At 35.9% G+C, this 16,920-nt stretch overlaps 1 protein-coding gene across 3 annotated transcripts in view; it reads left to right on the top strand.

The window, feature by feature from the left end:
* ZFYVE26 (zinc finger FYVE-type containing 26) overlaps positions 1-16,920 on the top strand; it is an 82,936-nt gene that overhangs the window by 55,987 nt on the left and 10,029 nt on the right. For 2 of the 3 annotated variants that reach the window (XM_012548949.3, XM_023503018.2), the window contains exons 33-39: positions 1,308-1,455; positions 7,681-7,890; positions 11,463-11,681; positions 13,120-13,317; positions 14,067-14,266; positions 14,759-14,900; positions 15,183-15,242. In XM_012548949.3, coding sequence (XP_012404403.1) covers positions 1,308-1,455; positions 7,681-7,890; positions 11,463-11,681; positions 13,120-13,317; positions 14,067-14,266; positions 14,759-14,900; positions 15,183-15,242 — 1,177 coding nt within the window. The remainder of the gene's footprint in view (positions 1-1,307; positions 1,456-7,680; positions 7,891-11,462; positions 11,682-13,119; positions 13,318-14,066; positions 14,267-14,758; positions 14,901-15,182; positions 15,243-16,920) is intronic. The other variant, XM_031952786.1, reaches the window with a different exon arrangement.

Genomic DNA, 16,920 nt, shown 5'->3' with positions numbered 1-16,920 from the left:
TATTCTACTTGACCCAGAGCATTGAGCTGTTGATTCAGTACTGGAGATAGCAGTAGCTATATATAGCTGAAATGTGGTCCATGATGAAAAACAATGAGAATACCTTGCTTCAAATTTCACCATTGACTTAGTACTTTTAATTCACTTTATGATATTTGGCAAATCATTTGGGCCTCAGTTTTCTCTTTTTTTTAATAAGGGGATTGGACAAGTGATATTTAAAGGTCCATTTTGATGTGAAAATACTAGAATTCTTCAAGAGATAGCTATTATTCTCTCTAGAATAAACCATAAGAACCTTTTTCTCAGTAAAAATATGTGAAGTATTGGTGATTATAAAGTACTTTGTGCTGTCAATAAAAAGTTATTATAATAATAAAAAAATAATAAAGTACTTTGTGCTCATATAACACCTTTTATCCAGACAAAAATATCATAGTGCAGCCTCACAATAGCTCACAGTCCCCTTACAGGGAAATCCAATTGAGCAAAGATTATTTACTAATACAGGCCAGAATCTACTGCCAGGAATCCAAGGGTTTACACAATTGGAATCAGGAGTCTAGTGGCACAGTGGATCAGAAAAGACATGTCCAGTAGTACCAGATAGAGTAGGTTAGATCTTTGGGCTCAACTTGAAACAATCATTGTCGGTCAGGGATGGGAGCCAGGCAGAAGCTTATTGTAGGCTTTAATATGTGTTCACAACTAAAAGGCAACAGAACCTAAAGCCTAATGAAGGAATTTCATTTGAACCAGGCAGGGAAGCAAGAATCTAAATAAAGGATTAGAGAGACTCTGAGAAAAACAACTGGGAAATTAAGTGTTGTCATCTGGATACAAATCTGAAACAGAATCTAAATTGATAATGATTCATATGAGGGCCTCACTGAAGCAAAAAGGCCAACAGAAAGCACAAAGTCCCTACCTTTTACAAGAAGCCTTTCCAAGTCCTCCTTAATGTTAGTACCATCCCTCCAAGATGATCTTCAGCTTATCCTGCATAGAACTATTTTCACATTGTCTTCCCCCATTAGATTGTGAGCTTCTTAAGGGAAGAGTCTTGCATTTCTTCGTATTCCTAATGCTTAGCACAGTACCTGGCATAATAGATGCTTTTTAAATATTAGTTGCTAATTGACAGGTAATGACAAACAAACAAACAAAAAAAAAACCCTAATTTCTGCATAAGCTTTGCTTCCTGCTCCTTGTGACCATTGTAGACAATTAAAGCTAGAACTCAGGCAACAGTTCCTCTACGGGGAATTCTGTGTAAATTCATTTCTCTACCCCTTTCTTTCTATTAGCTACATCAGCAAAGTAGACGTACTAAATATTTTAGTTGCTGCTGCCTATCGACATGTACCATCTCTGGATCAGATCCTACATCCAGCTGCAGTAACAAGATTAAGAAACCAACTTTTGGAAGCTGAATACTATCAGCTGGGTGTGGAGGTAAGAGAGGAATACAGACTGCATCTAACTTGTGCCTTTTACTAGCCTCAAAATTCACTCTTGTCAGCTATTCTTAGGAATAGGCAAGTACCCTGGGGAGAGCCAATGGCAAAGCTGGAATGGGGAATAAATTTTTTAGTTTAGGCATCCCACTGTGGGGAATTTGTGCCATGACAAACCAGAACCAAAACCATAATTCAAACCCAATAACATACATTTAGGGACCATCAAGGTTTTGTGAGCTCCACCCACATAATTATGGATTCTCCAAAGGAACAGAACAAGGTTTTTATAGTTTTTGTTTATAGTTTTGACTTAGGGATAAGTTAGATACAGGACACTTAGGATTGGAGAAGGCTGTTGCTGAGCTAGCAGCAGGAAAAACTGTTCTTCAGATTAGTTATCTCTTGTAACTCTGCCCTAAGAGACCAGGCTATCCTTGCTATTTCAGTAATAAGTAAGATCATAGACAGGATGAGAGTTGTAATACAAACAGAATCAGGGACAAGATAGAGGAGCTACAAACAAAATGGAATTACTTTAGCTTTCTCAGCTACACACAGTTCCCTTTGAGTTTATAAATATTCTCACCTCTCCCCCAAAAAACAATTTCCAAGATGATATCAGTTCAGATAAGCAGCTTACAAAATAGCACACACAGAGTTAATAAGCAAAATTACAGTAGGCAGAATAAAGAAATCCAATATAGCAGAAGTTTTAAGTGTGTTAAATTCTTTGACAGCATCAATGATTTTCAGGTATCTCGTGGATAGGTCAGGGAAAATTTGTGGTAGGTAACTCCTTGACCAACTCCAGATTCTAATTCATTTGTAGAAATTCTCTGGGCAATGCTTTCTAGTGCCTGCTATTGATAAGTCTTAACATAATTTAGTAGAACATGATGAAATCCAGTGAAATTGATCTTCAATGTAGTGAAAACCAGTTCATATCTTATGAAAAGAGTCTTATAAACAACCTACCTAAAAGAAAAACATCAAGTAAAATATACTATAAGGTATCTTATACTTGCATAACATTATAGCACTTCAGAGGTAGTAAGGTATTCCAGTAACAGGATTAATGATATTAAAAAATTATAGTTTTACTTGCTATGATTAGAAAGATTTACACTGAAAGAAAGAAACGAATTCTCCTCGACTTTAAATTCATCAGGGTATAAAAATCATTAGAAATGAAGAAAATAATCACATTCTGGATAAATCTCTAGACTATCAGATACTTATATATTAAAATAATGGATGTTATTAATTCCCAAGGGGAAAATAAGTCTTTAAGACTGTGTATTGAAAATAAATTGACTCAAGATATGATTTCAGTTATATGCTATTCCAGCTGTAATTTCGTGATTCCCATAATCACATATCACATAAATCATTTCAATATGATGAGCAAGATTATAAATTTCTCATTCACCTCCGGCAAGGAATGTTTATTATGAAAGAAGAGGTCATATTTCTCAGAAAGTTATTTTCACAGCCTTGCCCAAGCAAATAGTTCCAAGATACTGAAAGTTTCAGATAAGGAGATTTTACAAAGTCATTTTTTTCCCCTTTTCCCACAAAATAAATAATTACTATTATTTCTTTTTAAGCCATTTCCATTTAAAAATTTGATAGGTTTTAGCGTTATGACAGTAGTATATGGCAGTATACCTAATTTAATAATTTCACAGTATCCAGAACAAAAGGAGTTAGATTTTTCAATAATATAATTGCATCATTCTCTTAACATTTCTTATATAATAATTTCCCAGATTTTGCAATTCAAAAAAATTTAGAAATGCAGTACAAAAATACATAGTATCATGTATTTAAAACATGAAACAAAACATATTTCCAGTCAGGTGGTATCTGTTCAGTTGAATACATTTCCAAATTATCTTGTAATATCTGGGCTAACTTTCTGGAGGATTTTTGGATGAGCCTTGGTCTTAGTAGGAGTCACCATGAGAATGGTCAGGGTTAAAGTCTGGAGTCCGAGATCCAGCTCAAGCACACGCTCTCTCACTCACTCTGTCTGCAATCCTCTCAGCCCTTAAATACTTTTAATAAAATAACATCACTACAGCACACTGAACATGTGTCAATTATAGAACCATTACATCACCATATCACACTAAATACTAAGTATATGTGAACTAGAGTACCATTATCTCATCAATCACACTAATTAAACACCCTGTTGTAAATATCTTTGTTTCAAGTATACTTTTCTCAAGACTTGTGGCCCTCTACATTATATTATATAGAAAATCATTTCATTTTTGTCACTTTTGGCATTTTATACTGTTTGCATTCAAGACCAATATCGAGTAATTTTAATACAATTTTAACTTTTACTTTCAAAACATACTTCCTTAATTGCAGATATTAAGTATCTTTTCCACTACAGCCTTATTTACTTAAAAAGAATAAAAGATCACAGTTGTCCTAACAGGGAGAATACATCTTATTTAAAATGAAATTAGAATTAATTAAATCACATCTATATCCACAGTTACAAAGGTGTAATACAGAATCTCAATTTTCCTAAGGGCTGTTTTACTACTAACATTTACCCTAGGGCCCACTTTCATTTAGTCTGCTGCCAGTGTTTAAATTGACAGTCTTGTATTCTCACCTCCTTTTAGGGTTCATGAGGACCTTATGGTCTCCATGTAATGACCAAAATTAACTTTTCCAATTGTCTTTGAAGGATAGAATTTTGATATGTTATCCTCAAATAATTCCATGCTGTTTTACTTGTTATTTAAATTTCTATATCCTAAAAAATAATCTCAGTTTTTCATGTCTTTCTTATATTAATGAGACCAAAAACCTCCCTCAAGCCTCTCTTTCCAGGATCCCAAATTATTGGCTTTCAAACCCTCCATTCACAGTCAGTGCAAACAGACTCCAACTTTCTTTTCATTTTTTTAAAATTTTAATAGCTTTTTATTTAACAGGGGTCCTCAAACTTTTTAAATAGGGGGCCAGTTCACTGTCCCTTAGACTGTTGGAGGGCCGGACTACAGTAAAAACAAAAACTTTGTTTTGTGGGCCTTTAAATAAAGAAACTTCATAGCCCTGGGTGAGGGGGATAAACGTCCTCAGCTGCTGCATCTGACCCGCGAGCCATAGTTTGAAGACCCCTGATTTACAAGTTATATGCAGGGGTAATTTTATAACATTGACAATTGCCAAACCTTTTGTTCCAATTTTTCCTCTCCTTCCTCCCACCCCCTGCCCTAGATGGCAGGATGACCAATACATGATAAATATATTAGAGGATAAATTAAATACAAAATAAGTATACACGTCCAAAACATTATTTTGCTGTACAAAAAAAATCAGACTCCGAAATATTGTACAGTTAGCCTGTGAAGGAAATCAAAAATGCAGGTAGGCAAAAATATAGGGATTGGGAATTTGATGTAATGGTTCTTAGTCATCTCCCAGAGTTCTTTCGCTGGGTATAGCTGGTTCAATTCATTACTGCTCCATTAGAACTGATTTGCTGATGATGGCCAAGTCTATCAGAATTGATCATCACATAGTATTGTTGTTGAAGTATATAATGATCTCCTGGTCCTGCTCATTTCACTCAGCATCAGTTCGTGTAAGTCTCTCCAGGCCTTTCTGAAATCATCCTGTTGGTCATTTCTTACAGAACAATAATATTCATATACCACAATTTATTCAGCCATTCTCCAACTGATGGGCATCCACTCAGTTTCCAGTTTCTAGCCACTACAAAGATGACTGCCACAAGCATTCTTGCACATACAGGTCCCTTTCCCTTCTTTAAGATCTCTTTGGGATATAAGCCCAGTAGAAATACTGCTGGGTCGAAGGGTATGCACAGTTTGATAACTTTTTGAGCATAGCTCCAAATTGCTCTCCAGAATGGTTGGATGTATTCATAATTCCACCAACAATGTATTAGTGTCCCTGTTTTCCCACATCCCCTCCAATATTCTTCATTATTTTTCCCTGTCATTCTAGCCAGTCTGACAGGTATATAGTGGTATCTCAGAGTTGTCTTAATTTGCATTTCTCTGATTAATAATGACTTGCAGACTCCAACTTTCTTTAACTTTCTACACATGCTTCTCTCATTCTTACTTGCTTAAACTTCCTTCCTTCCTTTCTTTTAATATCCTTCCACTTAAAGCCTTTCAAAGCTATTCCTTTCTTATTTTTTTTTCATATTCTGATCCAATATTTCAGTTTTCCTTAATTGTTCTAATTTTTTTTTCCCAATCATATCCTTATTTTATTGATTTTCTCCCAAGTTTTTAATTACACAGTACCAGTTATGTAATACCAATTAATAACCTTTTGGGGGTTCTTAAAAGTTTGTAAACACATAGGCCATTCCAGTTTCTTTTAGGTGATTTTATTTCTAGTTTTTACCTAAACTTTTACATTCTATTATATCCTTCACAGAAGAAAACATGGTGGTAGCACAAAACATTTTCCAAAATTAAATTTTATTTACTTGTAAGTTGGTTCTTGATTTATACAAGTTTCTCTCTTTTCATGGTCAAAAAAATAAAGTTCTTAATTACCAGACAAATTTAAATTTAAATTGCAAGCTCATTTTTTTTTCTTCATTTTGGAACTTCATTTTCAAACTAGTTTCATTTTCCCTTTTTTTCTCTTTTCTCTCTAATCAGTAATCCTTCCTTGCACTGGAACAATAAATCTTTTACTCTCCTGGGAAAGTGATAAATGGTCTACATGCTGTTTCCATGTAACTTTCACAGTTTTATTTTTAGTTTCCCTTAAATTCTACAAAATACTACCTCAAAACTCAGATAGTTAGGCATTTATATAAAAAATTCAAACCACAATTTGGAAATTCATAGAAAAGAACTTACATTTCAGCCACAAAGTTCATCTCTAATTAGTTTATAATGCCATAAATTTTTGCAGACTAGGAAAAGAGTCCCTTTTCTTATTTGTATTGCCTGCTATCTACCTCCCTAGCTTGGCCAGTTAAAAATACAGAAATATTCTGTCAAATGTTTTGAAAACCTTATGAAAATCTTTCAATCTTTACTTCTTTTTTTCCTAGATTTATTAGACCACAGGAAAAAGTCAATTGGATTTTGCCAAGATACAAAACCTGGACAATGAGAACAACATACTGGACATTAAATACAAATACTTAAACTGAAACAAAGACAAAAAGACACACAGAAACACTTATTCATTGAAGCCTTTTCCAGAGAATCTAGTTTCTAAGCCAAAACCAAACAACCAGTTTGATCAGAATGGGGAGAGGTGGGAGTTCTGCCATTTATAGATCATTGTAACCACCGCACTAGCTCCCAGGACACCCCAGAATCAGCTGGAGTCAGGATAAGCAAAAGTCCTTAATCTTTATTCTTGGTCCCCAGACGCAGGATCGAACAGGATGGAAGCAGATTCTCCACCACCACCTTCCACTCTTCTACTGCCAAGAGTGTGTCCCTGGCTCTTCTTACTCCACCTCCTAGTCCCTCCTACAATCCTCTGTACACCAATCATTGAGCCAGTACGGACAGTGGAAAGGACCATTTTCCAAGCATATGTCCATAGAGTATTGTCCAATCACTAGTTAGCCTCAAGTGCTGGGTAGTCCTGACCTCAGTGCATCGATTCAGTAGTTTCAGCCCTCTACAGATCATGATCCTCGACCACCAAGCAAAGGAACCCAAAGCATTCTCAAGTTGTAACCCTGGGAATTCCCTGCTACTAATCCCATTACCGGCAGACATTTACTGTGGTTAAAATTCTTTGTGCCTCAGCAAACCAGAAGCAAAACCCCAAAACCAGAACCCTAACCTAGGGTCATAAATTTAGGAACCAACAAGGTATTATTGAGCTTTCCAGCAAGAGAACCCCACCCATACAGGGAGAGATTCCCCAGAGGAAGGAAAGGACAAATAAATTGAGGCAGGAAGTGAATTGAGTAAGGGGTTCCTTAGGATTGGAGAGCTGAGCTGGCTCTTTTTCAGGTTACCTATATATTGTAACCCCACCCTAATAGGTAGGACTGTCCTTGCTGTTTCATTAGTAAGGTCATATATAGGACTGCGGGGAGGGGAGAACAGACTATGGCCACTAGGGAATTAACAAATAAGCAGAATCATGAGCAAAATAGAGGACCTGCAAACAAAATGGAGTTGCTTTAGCTTTCTTGCTTCCCATGACTCAGATAAATAATTTTTGCCTCCAGGTGTCCACAAAAACTGGACTAGATCTCACTGGTGCATGGCACGCTTGGGGTATGGCTTGCTTGAAAGCTGGGAACCTGACAGCAGCACGTGAGAAGTTTAGTCGATGTCTCAAGCCACCCCTTGACCTCAATCAGCTAACTCATGGCTCAAGGCTGGTACAGGATGTAATTGAATATCTGGAGTCCACAGCAAAGCCTATCCTGTCAGTGGTAAGAGAACAGCAAGCAAAATACTTGGTTCAAAGGAGGAGATGTCATTGTATTAGCATAAATAAAGAGATCACTCTTGCCTTTCAGCTCTCTCCCTAATATTATGTTTGATTATGCATGTATCTTATTCTATTAAATTAGAAATTCCTAAGGACAAAGATTACCACACAGTAAATGTGCTTAATGCTCAGTAAACATTTATTATAGTTTTCTTCTTTGTATAGTATTTTTCTCCAATTATGTGTAAAAACAATTTTTAACATAAGTTTTTTAAACTTTTGAGTTCCAGATTCTCTCCTTTTCTTCTTCCTTATCTCCCCTTTTGAGAAGGCAAGCAATTTATTATAAATTTTACATGTGTAGTCATGAAAAATGTTTCTACTAATCAAGTGGTAAAAGAAAACCCTCAAGAAAAATAAAGTTTTTAAAAAGTATGCCTCAATATGTATTGAGACACCATCAGTTTTTTATCTGGGAATGGACAGCATTTTTCATCATAAGTCCTTCAGAATTATCTTGTATCATTGTATTACTGAGAATAGCTAAGTCATTCACAACTGATCATCTTACAATATTGCTATTCTTTTGTACATAGTACATATCACTTTGCATCAGCTCTTTTGAAGTCTGTTCAAGTTTTTCTGAGAACATCCTGTTCATCATTTCTTATAGCAAAATGGTATTCCAACATAATTACATATCACAATTTATTCTGTCATTCCCAGTTGATGAGCCCATTTCCAATTTCCAATTCTTTGCCACCAGAAAAGAGCTGCTATTAATATTTTTAAACACATAGGTTCTTGTCCTTTTCTCTTTAGTTTCCTATCTCTTCTATGATGCAGACCTACTAGTGGTATTGCTAGGTCAAAGGTTTTGCATGATTTTTTTTTAGCCCTTTAGGCATAGTTCCAATTTGCTCTTCAGAATGGTTAGAATCTGTTCACAACTCCTCTAATAGTGCAGTTGTCATTTGTCATTTTCCTTTTCTCTCCTATTAGCCAATGTAATAGGCATGTAGTAACACTTCAGAATTGTTGTGATTTGCATTTTTCTATTAAGTAGTGAGTTAGAGCATTTTTCACTTGACTTCAGATAGCTTTGAATAATTCATCTGAAAACTGTTCATATCTGAGTACTCTTCCCCCAATCTGCCCTTCCTTCTATAACACCCTCTCCTTTCTCTTATCTCCTTCCCTTTCTACTTCCCTGTAAGGTAGGATTGAGTGTTTATTTATTGGTTCAAAGAAAGAATAAATAAACACTCAACCCAATTGAGTGTTTATTTATTCTTTCTTTGAGCCAATTGTGATGAAAGTAAGGTTCATTCATTTCCCATTACCTCACCCTTCTTCCTCTCCTCTATAAAAGCTTTTTCTGGCTTCTTTAATGTAAGATAATTTGTTCCATTCTGTTTCTTTCTTTCTCTTTCTCCCAATGCATTCTTCTTTCACCATACGTTTATTTTTTTAAATGTCATCCCTTCACATATCTGTAGATATATAGATATATATACACATATGCTTCTTCTAACTGCCCTAATAATGAGACAGTTCTTATGAGTTATAAGTTATTACTTCCTTGTAGAATGTAAACATTTTAATTTTATTTAGTCCCTTATGATTTCCCTTTCTTTTTTTACCTTTTAATGCTTCTTTTTAGTCTTGTATTTGAAAGTCCAATTTTCTATTTAGCTCTGGTCTTTTTGAAAGTTCTCTATTTCAATAAATGACCATTTTTTTCCCCTAATAATTAGTCACTTTTAGGAAGTGAATTGAGTATGGGGTTCCTTAGGATTGGAGAGCTGAGCTGGCTCTTTTTCAGGTTACCTATATATTGTAACCCCATCCTAATAGATAGGACTGTCCTTGCTGTTTCAGTAGTAAGGTCATATATAGGACTGGGGGGAGGAGAGAACAGACTATGGCCATATAGATAGATGATTATTGGTTGTAATCCTAGCTCTTTTGCCTTCCAGAATACCATATTCTAGGCTCTGCATTCCTTTAATGAATGTAGAAGCTGCTAAATCTTGTTATATTTGTGTTATTCCATAATATTGTATTATTTCTTTCTGCCTGGTTGCAATATTTTCTCCTTGATCTGGGAACTCTAGAACTTGGCTATAATGTTTCTGAAAGTTTTCATTTTGAGATCTCCTTCAGGAGGTGATCAATGGATTATTTCAATAATTATTTTAGTTATAGAATATCAGGGCAATTTTCCTTGATAATTTCTTGAAAGATGTTATCTAGACTTTTTTTTTTATCATGGCTTTCAGATAGTCCAATGATTTTTAAATTCTATCTCCTGGGGCTATTTTCTAGGTCCTTTGTTTTTCCAGTGAGATATTTCACACGATCTTCTTTTAAAAAAAATAAATAAAATCTACTGATTTTGTTTTTGTTTCTTGATTCCTTATAATGTTGTTAGCTTTCATTTGCTCAATTCTAATTTTTAAGCAATTATTTTCTTCAGTGAGCTTTTGTACTTCCTTTTCCATTTGGCCAATTCTAGTTTTTAAGGAATTTTTTTCTTCAGTGAATTTTTGTGTCTCTTTCCATTTGGCCAGTTCTGCTTGTTAAGGTAGTCTTCTCCTCATTAACTATTTGTATTTCCTTTACCATTTGTCCTAATCTGTTTTTTTAAGATGGGTCTTCTTTTTACCAAGCTGTTGACTTTTTTTTTCATGATTTTCCTGCATCACTCTCATTTCTCTTCCCAATTTTTTCTCTCTCTCTTACTTAATTTTCAAAATCTTTTTTGAGCTCTTCCATTACCTAAGACTAATTCATATTTTTCTTGGAGGCTTTGTATGTTAGGAGGTTTGACCTTGTTATCTTCTTCTCAGTGTATGTTTTGATTTTTCTTATCACTATAATATCTTTCTATCGTCAGAATCTTTTTCTGCTGTTTGCTTAAATTCCTAGTCTATTACTTGACTTTTTACTCTTTGTTAAAGTAGAACTCTGCTTCCCAGGTAGAGAGTATAGTGTCCCAAGCTTCAGGAGTTTTGTGTAGCTGTTCCCAGAGATACTTCAGTCCTTCCAAGGTGGTATGATTTAGGAAGAGATATTTAATACTCTTCTGATCCATGCCCTGATCTGTGAGCAACCACAAGCACTCTTTTTTGCCCTAGAACTGTGAGTAGTTCCCTACTCCTCTGTGGCTACAAGTTCTGGTGTGTTGGTTCGCCTTCCCTCCCTGGGATTGCCATCCACAACTTTGCTCTGAATCCAAGTACGGGCAAAGCAACAGAGTGTTGTCTCAATGCTTGCAAAGAGACCTCTGTAATCTTCTGACCTGTGATCTCCTAAAGCTCTCTCCTACTTTGCTGGGGCTAAGTCTGTTTTGGTATGGGCTGTACTGGACTTATTTCTCCATCTTTTTGTGAGTTTTGCTGCTCTAGAATTTATTTAGAGTCAGTATTCAAAGATATTTGGAGCAGTTTGAGGGAGAGCTCAGATGAGTCCCTATCTCTATCCCATCATCTTGGCTCTGCCTCTCATTTTAAATATTATTTATTAAACAGAATGCTTTTCCTGTGTTTTCCTGTGTCCTCTTCCTCATAGCAGGATGATGATTATTTTGCTACTTTGAAGGAACTAGAAGCCACTCTTCGAACTAAGAGCCTCTCTCTAGAAATGATTCCAGAGGGGAAGTCTATGCACAATACTTACTACCAGGAGTGCCTCTTCTACTTACATCACTACAGCACCCATCTGGCCATCATTAGCTTCTACATGAGACACAACTGCATGAGAGAAGCTTTACAGCATCTCCAGAAGAAGGTGAGTGATCAGTGACAGTAGGTACCTTCTTATGTCATCCAGCGGTAAGGTTGGAGGCTTGGAAATCATAATCTCTTTGGGCTATAGATTCCCTCTGGCATAGATTTATAGTAATGTAAATTTCTCCCTATACAGTGACAGTTCAGCTAATACATAAGTCTTTTTTATTTTTCATTATCAAGTTTAATCTTTATTATTAACTTTTTCTCCATTACTTTTTCTCATTTAAAAATTTTTTGCCAGTTATATGTAAAAACTATTTTTATCATTTGTTTTTTAAATTTTGAGTTCCAAATTCTCTCCCTTGCTTCCCTTTTCCCTCATTGTGAAAGCAAGCAATTTGATATTGGTTCTATATGTACAGGCGTGCAAAATATATTTCCATATCAGTCATATTGTGAAAAAAAATCACAAACCAAAGAAAAGAAAGTTTTAAAAAAGTGCTTCAATCTGCATTCAGACTCTTATCAGTTCTTTCTCTGGAAATGGCTAGCATTTTTCATCACAAATTCTTCAGAATTATCTTGAATCATTGTATTGCTGAGGAATAGTTAAGTCATTCACAATTGATCGTTGTACAACATTGCTGTTACTACATATGCCATTCTCCTAGATCTGCTCACTTCACTTTGTATTAGGTCATGTAAATCCAGGTTTTTCTGAAAGCATCCTGCTCATCACTGCTACACTTCTTGTAGCACAATAGTATTCATTACATTCATATACAATCCCTTGTTCAGCCATTCCCCAGTAAATGGATGGACATCCCCTCAATTTCCAATTCTTTGCCACTACAAAAAAAGTTGCTAGAAATATTTTTGCATGTTGTCTTTTTTTTTTTAATCTTACTACCCAATAATGGTAGTACTACATCAAAGTATATGTGCAGTTTTATAGCCCTTTGGACATAGTTCCAAATTGCTCTCCAGAATAATTAGCTCAGTTTATTCACAGCTCCACTAATAGTGATTTCTTGTTCTGCAGTCATTGAGTTGGGTCCAACTCTTTGTGACCCCATAGACTCTTCTATTCTGGAGAAAGACTATTTATTTTCTGTTGGGCTTTTTTTTTTTTTTTGAGGGGGTGGGGGGAGGCAGTAGATTACAGGACTTTTTAACCTGGGATATTTGAATTTTTTTTTTCCCACTTAATAGTATTTTTTCTAATTACATATAAAGATAGTTTTCAACATTTATTTTTATGAGATTTTAAGTTCCAAATTTTTATCCCTTCCTCTCTTCCCATAATGCTTCCCTAAGACAGCAAGCAATCTGATAAAATTTATACATAAATTTATACATAATCTTAAATCAGTTTCCCAAGGTCCTAGGAAATTACAAAAGGAAATTGAAAGGAGAGGTTACACAAAATTAGCATCATGTTGATTTAAAGGCACATATTACATACTGCTCCAATGTTTTCCTTTCCCCTTCTGTAGGAAAGTCCTCCAGAAGTCTTTATTGAAGGCATCTTCCAACCAAGCTATACAAGTGGGAAGTTACACATTTTGGAAAATTTGCTAGAAGACATTGATCCGACTTTGGAGAGCTGGGGAAAGTACTTGATTGCTGCCTGCCAGCACTTACAGAAAAAAAACTACTACCACCTTCTCTATGAACTGCAGCAGTTCATGAAGGTAACAGTAGCCCTACCCAGAATCATTGGTGTAACATTGAAATTATGTGAGTTTGGTTAAGCTACAAAAGTTTGGGAAACAAGATTCCATAATTTGGTTCCATAATATGCCATTAAATGACTGAAGTCAAGTTTGTTGCTTTGTGGCTTTCTTAAACACTGCAATTTCAATCTTAAGTGGGTAACAGTTCACTAATAGGTAAGTCTTAATCTCATTAAGGACCCTTTTTTCTTACTCTTTACTCTCCTTAGTGATTTTATCAGGCATCTTGAATTTAGTTATCATTTCTATAAAGACGATTGACAAATACTATAAGCATGGGGTAGTTAGTAAAAAGAATTATATTCATGTTTTCAGAAATTAAAGGAGAATAATTAACTGTATCCTGGGAAACATGCTTATATGTTAAAATTTGAAGGTTGACAATATGAAGAAGACAAAAAGAATAGAATTATTCAACTACAAACTATGAAAAACCAAACAATCAAAAACATGCTTCCCTGAAATATACAACTTATATGCCCCAGGCCTGTTTTTAAAGAACATCATCCCTATGAATGAAAGCAGAAATCAGTCTGCTACAGGATTTGATCCAATTCAACAAATAAATAGAAAACTTAGAAAAGCTTTTCAAATTTTTATCTAACTAAATGCTGGTAATAGGGCTTCATGGACCTGACTCCAGTAAAAATGATCACCAGTACCATTTCCAAATCCCCTATCTCTAACCATCTCTTCTCTTCCTGTAGGACCAAGTCCGTGCTGCCATGACCTGTATCCGATTCTTTTGTCACAAGGCAAAGACATATGCAGAACTGGGAGAGAAACTTACATGGTTGCTTAAGGCTAAGGATCATCTAAAGATCTATCTACAGGAGACATCCAGAAGCACAGGGAAGAAGAAACTCACTTTTTTCCGGAAAAAGATGAATTCAGCTGATGTATCAAGGTAATATCAAAATGTAGGGAAACTTCAGCCTAGGGCAGGAAGATGGGCACTAACTGTAGTTCAGTATTTGTTAACCTCAAGAAAACCATCAAAAATGTTGAGCAATTTCTCCCTCACTTCCAAATCTTTGGGGAGAAATTCTGGCAATAGTTCTCACTTTAGAAGAGTTCAGAATGGTCATTCTTATCTTGGAGACTAGAGAAACTACAGAGGGGGATTGGAAGGATACCCCCAGTCATTAGAGTAGCTGTTGAATGTCTTGGGTTATCTGTTTTTATCCTCCTACAGTCTCTTAGAAAAAATGTATACACAGATATTTCTCCTACCTTCTCTTTTACCTCCAGAACCAAATTCTATGCCCTTTCTACTCGTTTTTTTTCCCTTTCTGTTCTTGCTACTGATGCTGCTTCATTTTCCAGCTCCCAGTTACATCACTTCTAAGAAACAAGTAGAGACTGCTTATTGCTTATATATATTATTGAATAATTTCAGGCACATGAATACTGTTGGCCTGCAACTGGAAGTTACCAGGTTTCTACATCGATGTGAGAGTGCTGGGACTTCCCAGATTACAGCCCTGCCCCTGCCAACCCTGTTTGGAAACAATCACATGAAAATGGATGTTGCCTGCAAGGTATGTGCTAGTTTTTACAGCTTGTACCTGACAGAATAAACTATTCACACATGTCATGAGGTCATCAACTTAAAGATGAAAGGGACCTTACAGAGAACAGTCCAGCCTATTCATCCAGAGGCCCATTAGGAAAAGTGACTTGTTTGGTATCATGAAGCTTGTTACTGATAGAGCTGAGATCTGAATGCTAGTCCTCTTTCCATTGTTTCTTCCTGATTTGCTTAAACAACTGGCAGTTCCAGCTGTGTCATTCATTGATTTCCTTTTTCTTCTTTCTTCTAGGTAATGCTAGGAGGGAAGAATGTGGAAGATGGTTTTGGGATAGCATTTCGTGTCCTACAGGTATGGCTCAGATTATAATGAGGTTGTATCAAAGGGACACAGTACCTAACCCCAGTCCATCAAGAGTCATAGACCCTCTGAGCTGTAGGGAACCTCAAAAGTCATCTCATCCATTCCATGCCTGAACAGGAATCCTTTCTACAATATGTCTGACAAATATCCAACACCCTACATACACTTGAAGACCATCAATGAAGGAAAACTTCCCTTCCTTACCTTATTTGTCCTCAAACCTACCCCAGCTTCCTCCCACTCTACCCTCTTAGGCAGGAGTCTCCCATCATATTTCACTGAAAAAATTGAAATCGTTTGTCAAGGGCTTTGTCTTCTCCTCTCATCTCATATCACTCAGACATCTTCCTGCATTTCCTCTATTCTTAGATAAAGAGTTGACCCTTCTCGTCAGGAAGAATCCCTCTGCATGCCCTGATGTCATCCCATCCCAATCTCTCCAGAAAATTGCCCCCACTATGCTCTCTCTCTCTCCCTCCCCTTCCCCACTATAGCTCTCCCTCTTTATCTGCTGCTTTCCCTATTGCTTACAAACACACACGTTTTCCCTATTCATAAAAGACCCTCATTAACACTAACTTTCCTTAGTAGATATCAACCTATATCATCTTTTTGTGACTACCTGGGAAAGCTGTTACGCTATGCCATATTTCTCCCTTTACTCTCTTTTAAATCCTCTGAAGGAGACTTTTGGCATCATTAAAAAAAAAAAAAAAAATCAAGTTACTAATGCTGTTTCCCAGTCCAGATCCTTCTTGACCTCTCTGTAGCATATGAAACTGTTGGTCACTTTCTCTTCTCCAGATTTTCTCTACTTGTTATTTTATCTGTCCAATCATTCTTTATCGATCTCCTTTGCTAGTTCTTCATCATCTTATATCCACTAGCCATGGGTCTCCTCCAAGGCTCCATTTCTGGCTTGCTTCTCCTTTTAACTCCATTATATGTCTCTTAGAACCTTTATCAGCTTCTATGGATTTAACTGCATTTCACATGGATGACTTCTGTATTTTTATTTTCAGTCCTATCTCTCTACTAAGCTTCAGTCCCATATTTCTATCTTCTTTTTAGGTATCTCAAACCGAATATCCCATGAGCATCTTAAACCAAAATATCCAAAGTAGAACTCATTCTTTTCCCCAGAACTTTCTCTGTTCTAAACTTATCATTTTTGAGGATGCCAAAATCCTTCTAGTTAATTCAGGCTCATAATTTCAGTGTCATCCTTGACTCTTCACTCTAACTCCATATACTCTGTCTATTATCATTCTACCATCATAATATCTCTTATATACATCTCTTTCTTCCCACTGACAGAGCCACTAACCTAGTTTAGGACCTCATCACTTTTCATTTCCTATCTCTTAGTTATTACAATATGCTTCCAACCTGTCTCTGCACCTCAGGTTTCCCCCCAATCCATTATATCTTCTACTCATTTGCCAATGTGATTTTTCTAAAAGGCAGGTCTGACCCTATCACCTTCCTGTCCAAGAAGTTCTCATAGCTGTCTTACATAGTCAAATGTTAACTCATTTGTTTGGCATTGAAAACCTCTTTTTTTTTTTTTTTTTTTAAATTTAATAGCCTTTTATTTACAGGATATATACATGGGTAACTTTACAGCATTAACAATTGCCAAACCTCTTGTTCCAATTTTTCACCT

The sequence above is a fragment of the Sarcophilus harrisii genome, chromosome 2, assembly GCF_902635505.1.
Source record: "Sarcophilus harrisii chromosome 2, mSarHar1.11, whole genome shotgun sequence".
Taxonomy (NCBI): Eukaryota; Metazoa; Chordata; class Mammalia; order Dasyuromorphia; family Dasyuridae; genus Sarcophilus; species Sarcophilus harrisii.
Note: the sequence above shows the minus strand (reverse complement) of the source record. Positions and strands in the feature narration are given on the sequence as shown.